The 20,897-nt window shown below is 37.9% G+C and overlaps 2 protein-coding genes across 2 annotated transcripts in view; both read left to right on the top strand.

The window, feature by feature from the left end:
* Positions 1-12,318: 12,318 nt before the first annotated feature.
* admb (adrenomedullin b) lies at positions 12,319-15,121 on the top strand. The gene is made up of 3 exons (XM_035665453.1): positions 12,319-12,422; positions 13,000-13,131; positions 13,598-15,121. Exons 1-3 carry the CDS (start codon positions 12,319-12,321, stop codon positions 13,878-13,880), a joined length of 519 nt encoding a protein of 172 aa, XP_035521346.1. The 3' UTR covers positions 13,881-15,121.
* Positions 15,122-18,384: 3,263 nt separating this feature from the next.
* The window catches only part of ampd3b (adenosine monophosphate deaminase 3b), an 18,870-nt gene continuing 16,357 nt past the window's right edge, over positions 18,385-20,897 (top strand). The window contains exon 1 of the mRNA XM_035664476.1: positions 18,385-18,575. The gene's annotated coding sequence lies outside the window, so the exon portion shown is untranslated. The remainder of the gene's footprint in view (positions 18,576-20,897) is intronic.

The following is a 20,897-nucleotide window of genomic DNA, read 5'->3' as shown; positions in this document are numbered from 1 at the left end:
GAAATCCATCGCAGGGGGTGTGTGTGTGTGTGGATGGGGGTGTGGGGTGGGGGTTAGTTTGGAAAATAAAGACAAGGCAGGGTTAAGGGGTCTCACTGCCCCCTCGAGTACGAGAGCATCTGAATTTACAAAGTGTCTGAAGGCGTCTGAGGAATTCAAAATATATAGGGTTTGAAAGTTTTAAGAATTCTGGGTATTTACAACGAATGGGGTTCTCGGGAGCCCAGGGGCCTGTGGAGGTTTACGGAGCAGAGGGGTACTCTTGAGACAGTAAAATAAAATGCCTGCAGAACATTTAACTTCCTTCGCAGTATCGCATATGACAATTCATGCACCCCAGGGGTGTGATACGGCCGTATTAAGAGTTCAGGGAAAGCATCTGGCAAGAGAGTAGACAAAAATAGCATATCACTGCATCGTCACATTATAGATCTCTATGGAAGATTAAAAGGTCCCTGGAGAATTCCTCTAAGGGTCAACGATGCAAACAGATGTCCTCCTCTGCCTCATAAAAATGAAAAAAACAGAAAGTGAGTCCAGAGAGTGAGGAATCAACAGCAGCATTCCACTTCACACCAACTACAGTGACTAGTACTGTAAAGAGCATCGCTCTCGGTGGAATTTCAGCTTCAACCTTACTTCACCTGTGTCATCCCTCTTGTCCACCAGCACATGTTTCTCTGCATCGCCCCCCCTGACATTTCACAACATCACATTAGAGCTTGATTTGTGTAATGTGGGATTTAAACCAATGACTGAAGGTTTTAGTTTAGAGATTTCGTGAGGTTCAAGGGTGCAAGGAGACGGAATTTGGGACAAAGGATCTGGCTCCAATCAGTGCATCTGACTCTGCACCCACAGGAAGGCCGAGCCCGAGGCCACAGTGGGGAAATCAAACCCATCTTTCTCAATTGTTCATTCCAGATATAAATATCTTCTGACAATGCAAAGAGCCAAGCTAAAGGTGAGCCGTGTGCCACTCTGACCTCCTATTTGTATTTTTACCCTCATGGGTCAGAGGCTACTGTGGATACATGTAAAAGTACATCCACATACACACTTCCCTACTTATCACTAAATCACATGCAAATGCACGCACACACGACAACACACCTACATGAACAGTGGCTGCACCTGGATGCACACACACATTCAGATGCATATGTATGAATGCTGCATGCACACATCCACACACACAAAAACTCATAAATGCAGTAACCCACCCATACCTAAATGTGCTTCAATGCACGACACACACGGATACACAGAAACACACACATGCATGCACAGACATTTCTTTTTAATTCAGCCTGATATGAACTGTAATAAGGCAGCAGTGGGGTGACTGGTTGCCTACATGGTGCTAGTCTGTGAGGAATGCTTTACGTGACAAGACTGAAAGACTTCAAAAGTCAGCATCTCATCCTCTTTTTACCCCATGAACACAAAATAATGTGTGGCAAGGCGCAAATATAAAACACAAGTGTTTCTGTGAAAAAAAAACCCTACAACCCCCATGGACTGTGCTGCACTCCCGCCAGCGCATGAAGTTATTCCTTTTTCAGTTGAAACGGTCTGACTCATGAATGAGCCAAGTTTGGAGCTGGCCCCCTACCAGTGCATTGTTTACCGACATCCTACTTAATTGCACAGAGTATATGAAATCATGCTAAAAATACCCGAGCACAGCAGGCTTAAAGGATGCAAGTCAACGAGTCAGCAGAGCTCTTTTTTACCGAGTGAAAGGTGCCTGAAGAGGCGATGCCGAGGGTAGCGTTACCTGCCTACTAGTTATCCCTTGCCTGAATACACATCCTGTCTCTTTCTTCAGAATAAGTGTGTCATCAATTTAAAACTGTTGCTGCCATTTATGACCACAGAGCAACATGACCTTCCTTTGTTCTCCTGTCAAAAAAAATCATATGACTCAAAGGAGGGAATGGCACCTGATTTCATCATCATCATGATCTTCCTGTAGTAAAGACACTTCACCACTCCAGTTCCACACTACTTCTTTTATTGGCTTGTGGTGAAATGACCCCAATTTATCCTGGAAAACTCTGACACAGGGTGTGACTTCCCAAAAAATCATGTGTCATAATTCTATGGACAATTTGAGGAGCTTTATTTCAGTAAAGGGACTCTCACACACACGCCTCCTTGATGGAAATTTTTTACAAACAATTAAATGAATGCCATGTTAACCTTATTAAGAGTACTGGAATACATTTTTAACTCCATTGTCCTCTTGTATCTACGAATAAAATAAAGTTTAAGTTTAAAACACTACGAATTTCATTCATAGTGTTTTGTGGGTGATTAATTTAGTTGTTTTTTAAGTTTGGATTGTTCTCATGTGGGATCAGTTCATAATGTTTTTCTCTCCTCATGGTGCGACCAAAAAAAAAAAAATCACACATCAACCACAATAAAAATCAGACCAGCACTTTCTATATTTGAGTATTTCATTCATGCCACCTGCATGGATAAATAAATGAATATCTAGCAAAACACTTTCCTTACAGCATGTGAGTAACTAGAAATTACACCAGAGGCCCAACTTAATGTTTTGTCACTTAATGTGTACCTTTAGACTACAGCTGTAGCAATTACAAAATCAATTATTTAATTGGCAGACATTCATTATTACATTAATTATTTGAATTAATAATTTGAAAATTTTCAAGCAAAACTGAAAATAAAGACTTTTAAGTTTTTGGACTGTTGGTTGGACAAGACGAGACATATTCACTGTTTTATAGATTAACTGATAACCATTAGTTGCAGCCCTATTTCTTACATTAATGGCAAAATAATGGGCTGTGAGAGGACAGAGAATACTCGTCTTTGCTCAAAAGTCACCAACACTGCTCTCTCTCATTTGGTGCCAAATATCCCACAAACATTGAGGCTCTTTCCATAATTGTCCCGTCGTGTCTACATAAAGCCGTGAAGAACATTTACATAATAGACAAACAGGTCCGAATGACTAAAAGCCCTCATTTTAATGGATAGATAAGGCCAGACAAGGTTACGTTTTCCATGTCTGAAAAAGGTTCAACAAACCCTCAGAACCACTAAAACAAGAGAGGTGAGGACCTTTGGAAAGAGCATGTCTAAAAAAAGTTAAATTCCACAAGTTACCCAATCCATCGCTCCACTTAATTTTAAAGTGATGAAACATGCCTTAAACTATAAAATTGTAATGAGGACAATGTGACAGTAATCCTTTGGCTCCAAAACTGCAGATAAACTCTCAAATTATAATGAAGTGTTGTATAATCATTTAGCTAAAAAAAGAGTCCTGGGGTCACATTTCAAAGGGTCTGAATCACTCAGTGGGGAGACGAGGGTGAGTGATAGCCAGTGATACTAGCCAGATTTAGTTTTTTGATCCACAATCAACGCAGCATTGGACGAAGATTGTGGCCTTTCAGCATGCAATGCCTCCGTGACAGCAGATGACTCATGGCAGCAGAATGTGATGGAGCAGGAAACATCACTTGCAATTACACTGTTAACTTCACAGGGATAACTATAGTAAACATGCTATTTTCAAAACACGTTTATGGGCCACTTGAGGGACATCCATCTGTTGGAATTGTAGAAGACAATGTGGAATAAAGCCCCAAAACATCTTGGAAACGTGATCTACGTTTACTCTGCTTGTTGCCTTAGTACAAAAATAAAAAAGGATAAACAATTGTAGACAGTGACCAATACAATATATCCTCGCAGTTATACTGAGTGTGTGTGTATGTGAATATTGTTGGCTTTATTGGCAAAGGACAAGGAATTTATTACCTTTGGATGGCCACATACACACACACACACATACACACACACACACACACACACACACAGAAAAAGTTTAAATTAAAGGACCAGTATGTAGGATTTAGTGGCATCTAGCGGTGAACTAGCGGGAAGCTGAATAATTAATATTGACCCCCCTACACAGACGCCACCTACTGCCTCAAAAAAACATATATGAAACCCCCAACTGTGAAGTTGCTCAATGGTCTTCATTAGAATAGTGGTTTTACTGGGCAGCTAGGTGTGAATCTATTAAACAGGATCAGTGTGAAGCAGGGTGTTGCTGGAAAACATAAAACGCGCTGGACTTCGCCTGAATATAATGGCAGACGATTTTCACATAATTAGGCTTTTAAGCCAAATTTGTTACATAAGCATCTTTTGCATGTCATTGTTTGTTAGCGTGACTCACAGAGTGATGTTTTGAAACCCAGTACAAGCACAACCCGAACACTGAGAACATATTACAGAGGGAAATTCTATAAATATTCAAAGGAGTAAGAAGACAAACATTTATTGGCCAATAGCACAAAGTGAACCATATATCTGTGGGTGGCTGACAGTGTTGTTGATCAATATCAATGACATCTCTGCCAGGTGCTGAGATTTCTGGCTCTCAAAATCCATTTTCCATCCTGCACCCCACCCACTGGAATTTCAGGACTCTCCAGATCGATCCCTGACGTATTTGCACTTTCAGTGCAACAATGAAAGTGAAAAACCAATATCAACAGGCACGTCAGCTATAAAACACAAATATGTGTCAGCTACAGGTCAAAAACTATAATTTGGAATGCTGATGGATTATCCTCCTTTCCTCTTCTGCTGAAGTAATTTGCTATTTGATTTGAAAATGTGACCTAATGCGTCATGGTGTTGTTGAAGCTTTGTTTAATGACTACTGACAAATACATTACTGTGCTGGACCCTCATTTACTTGAGACTAACCAAACATTTAAGTAAACACAACACTAACTCCATCAGCAATCCCTCCTTACACTTTAAGAACTAGACTTGAATGAGTATTTGTTGGAGTCATAGGATTTTTTGGAAAAAGTGACAAAAACAGATTAGTTGTAGCTTTTAAAAGAGAATATTTGCTGATTTTCCTCGGCCTTTGTAATCTTATATAACGGTACATGTAATATCTTTGGGTTTTGGACTGTTTTTTGGTCAAACAAACAAGTAAACTAAGTCCATTTGGACCCTGAGGAACTGTGATGAGCATTAAGAAAATGATTAGTGATGATTAGGCAGATTAATTAATAATGAAAATAATTATTAGTTACAGTCCTAGAAGGAACTGAGAAAACACTGAAATGATAATACAAATAAAAAGGATAATTCTGTTTTGAATCTGTTGGTTTACCACTTCGGTCCATACTGAAACGTCTCAACAACTCTTGGATGGATGCCGTGGCATTTCGTACATGTTCACGGTCTCCAGTGGATAAATTCTGATAACTTTAGTGAACTTCTGACTTCTGCTCTAAAAACACCATGTGATCAAATAATTTTTCTGTGAAACATCTCAAAATATACTAGATTTGCAAAGAAATTCATGCTTCCCAGCGCTGATTCGGGATCAGCTATACTTTGTGTTTAGTACTAATGGCAAATGTTATCATGCTCTAAAATGGTAAGATAACCACTAAAATGGTTAGGTGGTAAAAGTGTTACATGCTAAATATCATGCTAGTGTTGTCATTGTGAGAATGATCACATGCTGATGTTAGTATTTAGCTCAAACCACTATTGTGCCTTAGTACAGCCTCAAATGGTGCTAGCTGTAAACTCCATTAACTTAAATACTGGGTAACCTCTTAAAAAAAGACAAAACACTCTGTGAAGACAGACTTATTAAAAGCAACAATAATGGTGGAATTTGTCAGACTTCTGAGAAATGTCTGACTATTTTGTGGAATTTTCTTCAGCTATCTGAACATCTGGTATGATTAATTCAAAAGCTATGAAACTGGGTACAGTATAAACCACTGAAATCATAGTTTTTTGTAATGTGTGTAATTCATAAAACACGGAGGAGCAGACAGTGCTTTTCCGTGGGACATATCAAAACCTGTTACAAAATGGTGAGAATATCAGATTAACTAACATCTGTGGCTTAATGTGTTGAGATTTCTGGCCTTCAAAAGTCACTTTCTGGTTTGTTTTGGAACAAATCTCACTCCCGCTGATATTCTAACACGCTACTCGCTCACATTGTTAACTGCTTAATAATGGAAAACTCGATAGAGCTACTGGCAAATCATTTTAGCCTTGAATGATCTTAGTGTTAAAAAAAAAATTGAAGAGTGTCAGCTCTCACACAGAATCATTTACAAAATGTGCACACTGTATATTATCTTCTGAAAATTCACAACAAATCAGAAATTCAATACCCAAAGACATTCTCTGCAACGTAAAAGAAAATCTAGAGGAGCTTCAAAGTGAATTTAATTCAGTAATTGCTCTCATGAAAAATAAAAAAAACAATCTAATGCTGAAGCCCAAAAGTCATGAAATCTGTCTAGCCATATAATTTGCAGAGGTTTCCTGTTGTAAGTATTTGTGTGTGTGTGCATGTACATATGCCTGAACGTATACATTACTTTTATTCAGATCAAAAACTGCACTTCATTCAACAAAAACAGTGGGCTGCGTTGGTGGAGATATCAGTGAGACGGTGAAATACAATCAATTTCATCCTCTGTTGAGCCGCTGACAGAGGTCGCGTTAACCGAATATTTCTTGTAAATCATAATCTGTTAGTTCTGTTTATCAAATGTCATTGTGATTGAGTTGTATCTTTATCAAATTTGATACAAATCTGTGTAAGAGATGTTGAGATATTTTGGAAAAATCTAAAAATGGATTTAAAGACAATTAATCTATTTATTAGATAACAGGGCAACATGTATTTATGATTTGTGGCTGTTCTGGTAAACCACTGGTAAATTTCAAAATAAGTGTGGTATGTCTCATTCAGCTCTGCTTGCTCACTACTGTTACTGTTAATGTTAATGTTACTGCTGAGAAGTCAGTTTTGGAAAGGGATTACTAACTAGACTAAAAAACATGAACGTAATGTTTTTCAGCACACACCACACTCTGCTTCTTTATTAAGTCTTACTCTCATTAATCAGTGCAGACGTATGCTGAATCAGAAGTGAAATCATACAAAATTAAAATAATAAAATACCCAACACTAATATAGGATAAGATGAGACATGATATAAATAAAATAATGTGCTAGAAAAATAAAAGGCTTCTTTAACAAGATATGTTTTGAGAAGTGATGATGTCAACGATTTAGTAAGCCCTAGACCCCTTAGATAGGGAGTTCCAGAGCAGAGGGGCTCAGAGTGCCAAAGCATGGTCACCTTTTGTCTTCAGCCGCGACTCAAGAACAGCCAGCAGAGCCCTGGTTGAAGGTCTGAGGCTGCGCCCGGCTCATAGGAGGGTTGTGCTTTGTACCAGCTGGAGGTGCGAGATAGCTTTTTGGCTTAACACTTACATACAATGACTTAATAGAAGATTAAATAAAGGCATGGACGATAATTATGTTGTGTTGCTGGCTTGATCTTCGAACTGTCTTCATTGCTTTCACCATATTCTATATTGTATTCATGTACTACATAACATTATGATAATAAACTTTATTTGTATAGCACCTTTCATACATACAATGCAGCTCAAAGTGTCCCGTCATTGCCAATTAGTCAATTTCCAAGGGGCGTTATTAATGGGTGCAGACCAAAATGACTCTGGAAGCAACTGTATAGCCCTACAACCCCAGCTGTTGCATTGGTTATTGGCAATTAAATACAATGACGATGAGATAATGTAAAATGATTACCTGAGCCTAGTAAACACAGAATAAACAGGTACAGATCATATCGTCCTGTTGTTTCTCTCTAACCACTTCAGTCAGAAAAACGCGGAACATTGGGTTTCCCTTGGGCAAACTGATATTTTCCACCTGTAAATGGTAAATATCTGATCCTGTATTTTTCCACACAAAAACACATACTGTGATTTTCCGTTGTTTGGAAAGGAAGTAAGAGGAATGTTTAGGCCCCACATTTCGACAAGTGCATATCACTCACTACTGAGGGGGGGAGTATTGTCTTTCAGACCCATGAAGAGCACCATGTATTACATACCAGAGGAACAGAGTTAATAAAATTCCTACAATTCCTGCTTTTTTTTTATCCCAATAGTAATAAAAACACAGAATGAAATGGGGAACTATAAATAGACACTGAATATCTAATAATACCACATAATGGGTTCCTGCCAATGTTGAGCTCACATTGTGCTCTTCTGACCCTGACTGTGGAAATCAATCACAGCTTCATCCGTCCCCTAACCAAACACCATATTGTCTCAATTTCTTGTACATGTAATGTAAAAGCTATTCTTGCAGCAACAATTCAAAGGCGGCAGAAGATCTTGGCCTACTGATATGGATAAGAAAAACATTTATCAAAAAGGTAGTCAGAACGATTTTGATCATACAATGCACAAGGCACCCCATGCAAAACAGATACAGGGCAACTAATTTATAAACTCGAAAAGAATATGTTACAACACAGATCACTGAATCACGTGTTTGGCCTGTGCAGTGTGCCATGTTGTTGCCATGACGGCACAGTGTGTATCTATTCATGACATCCAAATACATGACTCATGTGCTTCTATAGACCCATCACATCCTTATGTGCCAGTGGTTTTATACAGTCATATCAAAACAGAGCTGACATTGGCACAATTTCTTGTAGAAATGTTGCCTACGGACATGCTGAGGATGATGATGATTGTGGGGGTGGTGGTGGTGGTGGTTGTTGTAACGTGGGCTGGGATTGCATCACCTGTATGCAGGTCAACACAAGTTGGAGGCAAAAGATATTGTACAAACTGGGAAGGTGTACCATTACTTTTAATCTGTCAACTGTCAGTTCAGTTCATCAAAAGACCAGGATGTTACCTGTGCTAATTCATGAGGGTTAGTCTATAATTTCAAGGTATTTAATAGTGAGCTGTCACACCTCCCTAGTTCAGTTAATGTGGTTCGTACCATTGTTGCCTTCGAGTTGTGGTCCAGTTTGTGTTCACAATTTTTATTTTAAACAAACGAAGCAAGAGCTGAACACATCAAATTATACAGACTGACTCACTGTTTGGGACAGTTTTGGCGACTGTCATCTTGCAGCGACTGCCCCACTTTAATGGTTCTTATGTGCATACATGTACTGGATACTGTATTTTATTTATTTTGATATTTATTTAGATTTTTTTTTTTGGGGGGGGGGGGGTTTTATCATGTGGGGCAAAGCTCCAAAAGCTGTTCACACACAGCTTATGTACTATACACCTCCCATTGAATGAGTTCTCACCATCGATGAACTAGCAATAAACTAGCTTGATTTTCTAAAGCCTGAAAACAGAGCCAAGAGGAGGTGCAGTAGTCTAGTTCTCGCAGACCCCTTGAATTACAATATTCTGAAGAATTATTATGGAATTATTTCCCAATGATGCCAAAAAACAAAAACAAAAAATCTTTAAGTAAATGCATCACAACAGATCATCAACACCACTAGTACAATTGGCTATTAAAAACCTCAGTAATGTTTGAGAGTGATCAGATCTGGTTAAAAGTCTCCCAGTTCATACCACATAGGGTTCCATCAACTGTTTAACATGTCTTAGACTGATATGAAGGATGATTTCACCGTAGTTATTAAAATCTTGTTATAATCACAAATGAATAAGGTGTGTTGTCGAAGGTTTTTGGATATACTTCAATACTTCCCCTGGCTATCTGTGCTAGTCTCAAGTTGACTGTTTGACTAAGTTAGCAGTAAATTTCCTAACTAATTATCATTTAAGTCATTTATCAAGCAGATGCCAAACATACACCAATCAGCCATAACATTATGACCACCTGCCCAATATTATGTAGGTCCCCATTTTGCCACCAAAAACAGCACTGACCTGTCGAGGCATGGACTCCACTAGACCTCTGAAGGTGTGCTGTGGTATCTGGCAAGTCCTGTAAGTGTTGCGGTGTGGCCACCGTGGATCGGACTCATCTGTCCAGCACATCCCACAGATGTTTGATTAGATTGAGATCTGGGGAATTTGGAGGTCAAGTGTCAAACTCTGATACACTGTATCGCTCCCCCTGTGCATCAATGACCCTTAGCTGCCTATGACCCAGTCGTCTAGCCATCACAATTTGGCCCTTGTCGACTTCTAACACATCAACTTTGAGGACAGAATGTTCACTTGCCCTAATAATCCCAACCACGACAGGACCATGAACCAGATAATCAGTGTTATTTAATTCACCTGTCCGTGCTCATAATGTTATGACTGACAGGTGTATGCTGGTTTTAGTTTCTTAAATGTTATGATTTGCAACTTTTATCTATAAATTAAATATCTGACTTTGGACTGTTGGTTAGCAATTGTGCCATACTCTGAACTCTAAATATATTGAATACAACATGTCCATCTAATAGCCCAACTTACCTGACCTGGTGTCACAAAAACAGACTTTAACTGTGGCTTAGATCCGAATAATAGTCAGACTTTTCTCTGTTTCCCCAGACATGATATTCAGACAAAAACATGGCTGACCGAAGAACCGTGTCAAACTTCTTTGCTCTGTTCATTCCAGCAGAAAATGTTGAAGAGTTCCAAGCACATTTTACTGGAAACATTCAGCAGAGTTTAACATTACAACAACCTAGTCCTTCCAGTAGCATAAAATGTCACTGTAAGAGAGACCTGTAGTAGAACTAAATTCTGTGGCTTCAAGATGTGGTAGGGCTCAGTCCAAATGAACATGACTGAAAATGTCCTCACTGCTGTATGTTTTTGACAGGTTCTTCCTAATTACTCGTTCCACAACTCTTTAACAAAATTAGCAATAGCTAAAGTCAAATGAGCCTGTCTTTATTTTTGTGATACCGGCCAACGTGCATTAGACTATTTAAACACTACAGACCAGTCTAAATTATCTTTGTGAAACTGACCAATGGGCAGAAATAAGATCAACCTTGACTCCTGGCCAACTGAAGCACTGATTCTTAAAAAAAATATATATTTTTAAAATCTTTAATAGTTTGTGAATACTTTGAACACAATGTGCATGCAGTTCGCAGGGTTACTTGTCAATAATTCTCACATGCCTGTAAAATTTATCTGCAATGACCATGTTAATCCCCACACATGCAGAACACACTGCCCTTGTTTAGAAGGCTTGGAAGTAACTACCAGTGTGTTTAAGTAGCACTCATAATGATTAAACTGGTCATCTGGAGGTTCACAAGTTCAGTATAACGCAAGTCCTCCATTCACAGTGCATGCGGTTTCCATCACAACGCAGTCCTAGTTTAAATATACTTAGTCTTTTAGAGCGATTTAAAATCACAGATGGCTAACTCAGACTGAAACACGTCCTTTTGAATTAATGCAGCTATTAACAGCATTTACACCCAACTTGACTGCTTTAAAGCATGCATGGCCAATGGACGCACCCTTAAAACTTTCAAAGACAACCAGTTTCGAAACAGATATTAAAAGAAAAGACAACAAATATGTAAATAGCCTGGGTGCACATAAGTCTCCCATTTGCACAGCCAAAAATAAACATTTTAAAGAGGAAAAATGTTTTAGAGCCATTTATAAAACCCTGAAATGCACAAAACCAATTCTTTCAACACTTTCTCAAAGTAAAGTGGTGTATTAAATCAGAATTAGGATTTGCACAAACCAGTAAGCATTCGTCACGCAATTTTTTGGATTGCTGACACGACCATAATCTCTATCTGAATGTTTTTGGTTTGACTGTCTACATGTGGGGTGGATGGGGTTGACATGAACTGTCCCATAGTCCCTCCCACTGGGTCTGGCATTCAGGTACAGCTCCCTCCCTTTCTCCCTCTATAAAGCCTCTCATGTTAGCAGTGTAAACTTCAGACTTCAACTCATGGCAAACTCTTTATAGCCTTGGAAAAAATACCTAACTCTGCTAAACAGTACACAACACACTTGGATGTGCATCCTAAATTCTCTTCAACACATTACAAGATCAAACCTGAGGTAAGTGATTTTTTCCACACTTTTAATTTAACTTTAGGATTACTTTTTAAATATGCTAAAGGAGTCCTCAGGTATTGTAAATTGATGTATTGTCAATTTAGGATGGAGTTTAAAGGACTATAAGTTAAGTAAAGATTAAATTTTTTATTTAGTGATTTTGGGTGCACTGATGGTTGGATGTTCAATAATAAATGTTCTTCAATAACCTGCCAAACAAATCCATTAATACTTATTTGTATTTGACAAACTACACAGACTGTGATTTTTAACCACCCTGTTGTGCAGCTACTAAGGCTATTGAATGCTGTCTTAAACTAATCAATCAACAGTTGTGGCAGCAGTTTAACGTTAACCTAAATATAATTTATTTATCTTTACCAGCTTCTAGCCAAAATGAGATTAGCCCTGCACACTGTTATCTGCTGCTGTGTTTTCACCACTGTCCTGCCACTGGTAAAAGGTGCCACAGAGGAGCTCAACACCAGCCTGAAAAAAAGGTGAGTTGCCTGATCAACAAGCACTGTGAGAAGATTGTGTTCATTTTAAAGAAAAAGCTTAATCCGACTGTCCTTTAGTATTCAAATAATATATATATTTTTTAAATCAGCCAATGCTGAAACAAATATAACCCATGTTTGATAAAGATCGCAGAACAGTGATAAACATATGTTGTAAGCAATTTATGCAATTGAAAAATAAACTTGTCAGTGTTCGCTGGTGGATAGACTATGTGGTAGAGACACTGTCTACTTCAAACATGTCTGACATTTTTTGTACTGCAATTTCTTGTTGCTCATTAGACATTAATGCTCATACTAATATATCTGGGATGAGCTGATATCAGCCCAATATGTCAGCCTGGCAGATTTATCGGTCCAACCATTTTTGCTTGTCAAGAATAAAAATGGTATTTTCTGAAAACAAGATTGGCCATCTGTCTTGAGCTACACTGACACCAAATGACATATCATATTTTGGAAGTGTGATGTATCACCCAATGACTGTACCCTAACTATCTTTCTGTAAACTATTGTCAGTTTCTGTTTTCACAACCTGTTCTGTTCTTTGTGGCAGGCTTATAGTATGGCTGCAGAACCGTATGAAGAGAGATCTGCGCAACTGCTTAGTTGCCAATGAGCTGTACTCTGATATCCATGTTGGACCACAGCAGGACGGGAATGCAATAACTGTCTCACCTACATCAAGGTAACAAGAAAAGCCACATTTAGAGGGCGTTTTTGATTAATTTATTTGATGGGCCACAGTGTAGAGATAGATAAGAAATGCGATGAGAGAAAGGGGTATGAAATGCAACAAGGATCCCCAGCTGGAACTGAACCAGGAGCATCCCAGTTTTATGTAGTACCTCTTAACCATTATACTATCAGGAGGTGCCACAGATGCTTTCTGATACAGGAGTTTTTACATTCCACATGAATTCCAAATGAAATGTCCACCATGTAGGAAAAAAAAGCTATTTTTAAGAAGATGAGCTGACTACTGTGGATGATCTATCTTCTACTGAACTGAAATTGACATGCATTCAGATAAATATTGTTGACAATTTGAATTTAAACCTTGTGGTCAACATATTATGTTCTGCCAGGTCAGATTTAACAACCCAGGCAATCTGCCTGAAAACAGAGCATAAATATCTATTTTCCTTTTCCAGCTTTGGACTAAATATCAGACCCAGGAGGTCTCCATCATCCAAATCATCTGGCTGCGCCCTAGTCACATGTATATACCACGACCTGCTTGACCGACTGCAACGCCTCCATGACCAAAAAGAGCCAAATGCCCCTATGAGCAAGATTGGCTTGAATGGCTACGGACGCCGACGCCGCTCACTCCAGGAAGTCACTCTGCTTGCCCTCCAGACAAGAAGACAAAGAAGGAACACTAAAGCTGGTCAGCAACTCCGCAGACACAAAAGCACACGCACAATGGCCTAAGACAGGAATGGAAAGGCAAAGGAGAATCCTTGTTGGGGTTATTTGCTCACAGCAGATGAAGATAAGTCCCCTCAGAGGTTTTATTCCACAGATTTACAACTAGATATATGGAAAGAATGGCTGCTACATCTGTACAGTCCTTCAGAGGAAGATTTGCTCAGGTCACTCACATATGTGAAAGCGAGATTCCAATAACAGATACTGTTTATGTATGCTTAAGTGCAGGTTTCAGTGTGTCTGAACAAGTGTGTGATTTATGGCTAAATTCAAGTCAGACTTGTACGACTTGACAAGAATGTCTGTCTCTTCTTCAGCTTCCAAAGTGTGCTTGGCAGCTGAGACAGAAGACAATCCCTGAAGACCTTCTCTAACGTACCCATGAACTGAGGAGGAACCGAGGCCACGAAGGGGGAGGACTTTTTTTAATCAAGAAACATACATTACTGGACCCCAAACTGCAACAAGCAGGAACCTACCACAAGTGAACTGAATGTGATGAACTGCTTGTGAAGTGCAGTTTATACATAGTCTATACTTTATACTAGGCCTATATATAGTTAAAAATATGTAATTATCAGCTTGTATATAAGGATATATAAAGCCACCTTATATTTAAGCATACAATACAACTATATTTTTATACAGCCAAAATACATATTAAACATGTCTCTTTGTGAATTTTAACTTCAATGAAGTATGTATCTTAACTGTGTAAATAATTATCTTGTCCTGTATTCTTCATGTGAATTAAGTCCATTATCACAGAGTTATGTGTTAAACCAACTGCCTTAACATTACTGTGGAGATTATACTGTGGTGGTTATAAATGAATCATATTAGAGATGTTTTACAGACATTTGTTGGATGGTGAATGTCATCTTAAAAACAACTTCAAGTTTTTGGCCAGACGTTGGAAGCTATGGAAAGTGGCATAAAGCCTTTTTGCTATAAATTAGAAGGACTGATGAGATAATAAAAGTGTTGTGCTGCCATCTAGCTTTACACTAGGCAACATGTAAAAAAAATGCAGGCCGAGCTGTTTCAAAATCAATGTAGCTTCAACAAAGCACTTACTGTGGTTATGCTGAATGTTTTATCTTAACAGTCTTAGTTGGAAATTGATCTGCTTTTTCTTTTGAATGCAATAAACCCTAATTAACTCATAGTTCAGCTGAAATTACTTGACATGGTATTAGGTAACATGATTTATGTCTTGTGATAAACATGGCAGGAATTGTAATTGTTTTCAGCTGACTGTTGTGTCTTCTTTTTTAAATGAATGAAAGCAACAATGAAAAGACCTTGAAGCAACTTTGATGTTATTTGGTGACCTAAATATTCTGCTTTTTGCATGCATGTACTGGTGTTAGTAGGCTCATGGGTAACACATAAATGTGCTTTTTCATTTTATGCGTGAGTATGTGTGAGTCTTAAAAATGTGAACCAATGGCGTGCATTCCTTTCTAAAAATACATGCTTTATCAGCTGCACTTCTAAAATTAAATTTGTCTCGGGTCAACGTGTTCCTAAAATCGTGTAAACAACTCATTTCAACAAAATGAATTATCTTTTGGCAAAGACAACCCAAGTTTTGATGAATGGAGAGAAAGTAGTTGTGTACTCCTCTTCAAACCAGGAACCAGGAACACTCAAATGAGGACTAAATAGAGATATTAATCACTATGGAATTTGACCTCCACTGATAGTCAGCAGAGTGGTCACGCTGTGCAAAAATTACAAACTATTTCACCATTAATTATTTTATTTCCATTAAAACATAAAAGCCTCCCCCATTGGAATAAGTAGATTATTAAATAAAACTAGAGAATGGGTGTGAATGCTGACTGTTGAAAGGCTTACGCTAGACTGAATTGCTGTTTCTAAACATTCAATAATATTAATAATCTGTAAAAGGTAGAAGATTACAAAGAACGGCGAAAAGCTGTCACTAGCCTGAATCCCTGGCTTTAATGTGTATGAATTATTTTGTATTAGCTGAAGATGTATTCCACTTGGAAAAGTGAGAAATAGTCTAATTACTATTAATGTAACTAAAAAGTTGAATATATCTCATAAGGTTTGAATATAGTTTCTGAAGGATTAGATAGAAGTTGACAAAGTATAGAAATGACTTACAAAAGGCAAAGGGATTAGGAATGCAAACTATAGTATAATGTAGGAGAGAATTGCATTATCTTGTCTGATCCGTCTGTCCATCTGTCCGTCTGTTTGTCCATCTTAGCTCATCTCAATCACTTCCGTGTTGCCATGGAGATGGTATCTCCATGGCAACCTAGAGTAGAGTCAAACATGTGACCACACTGACTGTTCTTCTTCTTCTGCTTCACTCTGGAAATTTTTGCTCCAAATTTAGTTAATGCTACAACTTCAGTTAATACAGCAGTTGGTTGCCGCTCTTGTCGCTTGGAAGATCATAAAAGACAAAAAACATTTGCTTCTGTAGTTACATGTGTAGCCAGGTGAACAAGGGTCACACAGGGTCTTTGGGCTGTTATAATAGTGTTATTTAGTTTGCTTGAGGGATTACATGGAAATGTATTGGTAGCAGTACAAGGAGATGGCTAAGTGCTGAGATCTGTAAATGAGTTTTGCATGTGTATTTCCACCACGCTGGAGGCAACACTGGACAGCGGGGTCAGCATGAAAAGTGACAAAGTACATTATAAACAGAATCATCTCATAACGGTGTATGCTGACTATTTAAATAAGCTGTGGCCATTTTGTATGTTTTTCTGCCTAATTTACAGAAGGTTTTCGTATAATATATGTATGAGTCAGCATTCACACACAATTAATGGTTTACATCTCTATGACAATGCTAAAGGCCCTATCTGTTTGCTTTGTCTGTTCTGGGCTACTGTAGAAACATTGCGGCCTCCATAGAACAAGATTGTCTTATCTACAGGTATCTGTAAATAAAAACAGCTCATTCTAAAACAATGATTCTTATTTTCAGGTAAATATACACTAATGAAAAGATACCAATGAATATTATATTCCATTTCTGCCAATAGAGCCTCCGAAAAGTTATACACTGGACCTTCAAATCAACTTTTTTCCAATTTCTTCAAATGAGAATCAATATTTTTGCTAATTGTTTTTTGTATTTGTAATATAATGTAGTTTTCTGTGAGCTCTCTTTCCAAATTCCAAAATATATCATTATCTTTTTGATTTTTCAAATATCAAGTATCTGTCGGGCTAAACTCATAATTACAACTAAAAGTGTGACATTATTTTTTTCCCCTGTTGTCGGCTCACATTACGATCTGCAGGACATGTACTAAAATTACTTCAAAAACTATTTCTGCAAAATCAACTCAACAAACCAATGACACCTCAGAGAGTATAACGCAAATGTAATAATCTGTTGTGCCTTTATTGGATGACCAGTAGAAAGCAACAACAAACATTGTGGCATTGTGTGTGTAGATAATGTAGTTACTGTTTTTAGACCATACCCTTTGCAAAAGTGACTTTAAATCAATCTATCCTGCATAATTTAAATGTACCAGTGCCTTTATTAAAATATGATATCAAACTACAATAATATAAAATATTCTGTTTCAAGAAATACTGTAACAATGGAAAAGTTAAGGTGCATGTAATTCAAATGCTAATACAACCATCCAGAGGCCATGAGAGAGATGGAGGATTTTCCTTTACTGTCCAGATGGTGGTGTTGTAAGCCTTACTCCCCCACTCTGGAACCACCTAAGTGCCACAGAGTACTGTAGGTAGTCCACAGATACATTTGTGCCACTGATGTTCATTAGCATTCATTACATTGACAGTAACTTTGCCTTAAAACATTTTGAGGTAAGCTTTTCTTTTTTAATACTGACCCCTTTTCCCCTCCTGCATCTCTCAAAATGCGAAGCACTTGGTGAGTAGAATTTGTACTGTACATAAGAATTCAAAGATAATTACGACTGTGGATTTACTTTGTCAACACTATTGTACAGTGTTTTATAAAAGGTAACTATACAGTTAAGTAGATTTGTCAAAGGTTTTATTCAGTAATTAATTATGATCGGTGATGTCACTAGGCATTATGGGGTGTTTTGGGTCTTTCATTGTGACACACCCTCATCGAGGCAACCAAGCCGAATCTGACCCTGACCTGTGTCACAGCAGCATAAAGTGCAGGGCAAACTTTAATGAACAACTTCCTTCTCTCTTCAAATGGGTAGGGAAACCCCCAACTATTAAGAAGGCATTAATACATTTTACTAAAACATACTAATACATTACATATTAACTGTAAGTACTATGCGACACAAGACTTTATGCACATTTTTGTACAATTGTAACCTCTCAAAAGTGGGCGTTTGCCTGCACGATGCACTGCACATCCTGAATAAACATAGAGGGGAGTGGTTTCAACATAGTTTCCATGCTTTTGAAAAAGTGACAGAACTAGTATGAAGACAAGCTTCCTTTAGCACTTCCTCAAGCAGATCACTTCCTCAAAGTCATTTTGAGTGCTGTAAACTTTAACGTAAATTTTGCACCCGTTACATTTGTTAACACTGGCGTTGAAAGAGTAAACCGGCTGTGCCTCTGCATGCTAGAAGAAGCTGCTCTGACAAGACAAGTCTTCTGTCCTGTGACGCCTAATAAGGGTCTCTACAGTCCCAAGAGGTGTTAACATTGTGCACAACCCTTCAAACAGTAAGTACACCGCTGTTACAATGACTTTTTGCACCAGAAGTTTATAACTTTTTGCTCTTCTACCTATAGTCACATCTTGTCATTTATCACTTTTACCACTCATTTATTCTCTCTAGCACTTGCCCTACTTTGTACGGTGGTATTTGTTGACAACAAAACCTCAGGTCTACTTTGCCCTAAAGGTTATTACAAATAAAATATTCTAAATTAAAGATGCACATTTCTATTAGAGGATTTTCAGTCCTATATTATTTGTTTTCCTGACTGGAACACATCTAGGTGCATCAGAAGATAATTTGTAGTTGTTTCACAGACAAAAATGAAGAGTTAAAAGTTGTACTGTGGTTAACACTACTGCTTCACACAAAAACGTTGCTGGGTTTTTATTTCTCAGAAATTCCTCGTCTCTTCTTCTTTGGAGTTTGTACAGTATATTCTACTCATGTTTGTAAAGGTGAATTGTTTTTTTTTATTTCCACATAGTGCAAAGACAAGCCATATCAGGTACATTGGAGACTGTATATTTCCCATAGGTGTGAGAGTCTCTATCAGCTGTGATGGACAAGCAACCTATATATTGTATCTAGTGTCCAAAGTCCAATACGTGCTGGGAAAAATGTGCAATAAGTCTCAGATGTGGGCTATTTGTTGTAAAGATTAATAATGTGAAAATGTATACCTTTCAAAAAATAGAATTAAACAACATTCACATAATTTGTTCTTATTTATTACATTACACAATTGCCTAACAATTATGTTTATGCAAATGCAACAACAACAGTTAAGACAACTAAAACAATTCTATTACAGTTAGGGAAAGTTATATTACAGTAAAATAAGTAATTTAGAATAAGGATTAATTAATTTACAAAACCTATCCTAGCATGAATACAGAACTCATCTTGTCTTAATGAGACACTTCCATTTCCCACCCCTTTTTACTAATCAGACTACAGTTTCTACTAATGACTGCTTGTGAACCTTTTATTGTGGAAAAAACAATTTGCCTTTTTGTTAGTCCATTTGTACAATCAATTATCTTACACGATTCACTGTAACAGGGACAATTAAACACTGGAAGAGGAACACTGATAATTTGAGTCTAATGCACTTGTGTTTGTTTAAGCCGAGACAGCGAAACAAATCGGTTGCACTGAAGTAAATGACTAAGTTGGGTGGATACTGTGACTAAATTGGGCGGATTCTAACCGTCTACCTGGACAGGTACGGAGCTCCATCCAACCACAGACACTGAAACTTGAAATTTTAACTCAGTTCTGTTGACAAATAAAGATTAATTTGAGAATCAACCAGTCACTTACTTTGTGTTGCCCATGAGCACTTGTCAGTTATCTTCTACCATGAGCAACTGTAGAGTTGAGGTCATGTTGAGCCCTTTTACAGTGTGGACATTAGCCTTTAGCGATCTCATGATACACTGTAACACAACATGCAACATCAATAACAGTCTTCAGCCATGCTAGTGGCTCTGTGAACCTGTACTTGAGCTAAATGTTGCTAAATGCTAATGTGTATGCTAGCAATGTTAGTGCTAACATGGCAATGATATGGTGGTTATAGTCAGACATTTAATTAAAGTGATAAATGAATTTGCTAAACAGGTACACATGTACTTAATTACTATGTAAAGGAGTAAAGATGGATTGTACTATTTTTTTCCCAAATATGGCAACAAAACAAACTAATAATCTTGTAGAATGATATTATAAATATTCATGCATGCCAACCCTTTTGATTTGTCTTTGATCTGTCCCTCTTCTTTTTAAATTCCGTACTTATACCACATATTTGTCAGCTGTGCCTCTCCTCACGAGCATCATAAGATGGTCCCTTTAACTCAACTGTTGCCATCCTGTGACATCCTGCTTATCCAGGAACACATAATTCACAAGCTGATAAAAGATCAGGTGTATGTGTGATTGGAGCAAAAAACACTTCTGATATGAACAGCCAGGCTCATTCACACCTTATCATTTTGAAAGAGCAACTGCCAATGAGGAAACACCAACACTTAACCAGACCAATGGTGTAACTTCATCACTCATTCAGTAACTCACTAAATGATGGACTTTAGTAGGGCTTGGCCCACTTGCTGCAGTCCAGCCACTACGTCTACAGTGGGTAACATTAAATGCATTTCTAATAAAGGTTACACATTTCTGAATTATGATATATTTTCACGTTCAACCAAAAACCTTCTGTTATCTTTGTAACCACACTTTTTCTACACTTTCACACATTCTCAAAATGCAGAGTCATCCTTAGTCTGCCAAACTTGAAAAAAACAAAAAAACAAGGAAG

The sequence above is a fragment of the Morone saxatilis genome, unplaced genomic scaffold (assembly GCF_004916995.1).
Source record: "Morone saxatilis isolate NCDOM2014 unplaced genomic scaffold, NCSU_SB_2.0 Contig2, whole genome shotgun sequence".
NCBI lineage: Eukaryota > Metazoa > Chordata > Actinopteri > Moronidae > Morone > Morone saxatilis.
This window is presented reverse-complemented; position numbering and strand designations above follow the sequence as displayed.

What these genes read in the sequence shown, in the direction of transcription:
- admb (XM_035665453.1), top strand. Translation starts at nt 12,319, where the DNA reads ATGAGATTAGCCCTGCACACTGTTATCTGCTGCTGTGTTTTCACCACT. An exon ending in AACACCAGCCTGAAAAAAAG is followed by an intron (nt 12,423 to 12,999) that starts GTGAGTTGCCTG and finishes TCTTTGTGGCAG; the next exon opens with GCTTATAGTATGGCTGCAGA. An exon ending in ACTGTCTCACCTACATCAAG is followed by an intron (nt 13,132 to 13,597) that starts GTAACAAGAAAA and finishes TTCCTTTTCCAG; the next exon opens with CTTTGGACTAAATATCAGAC.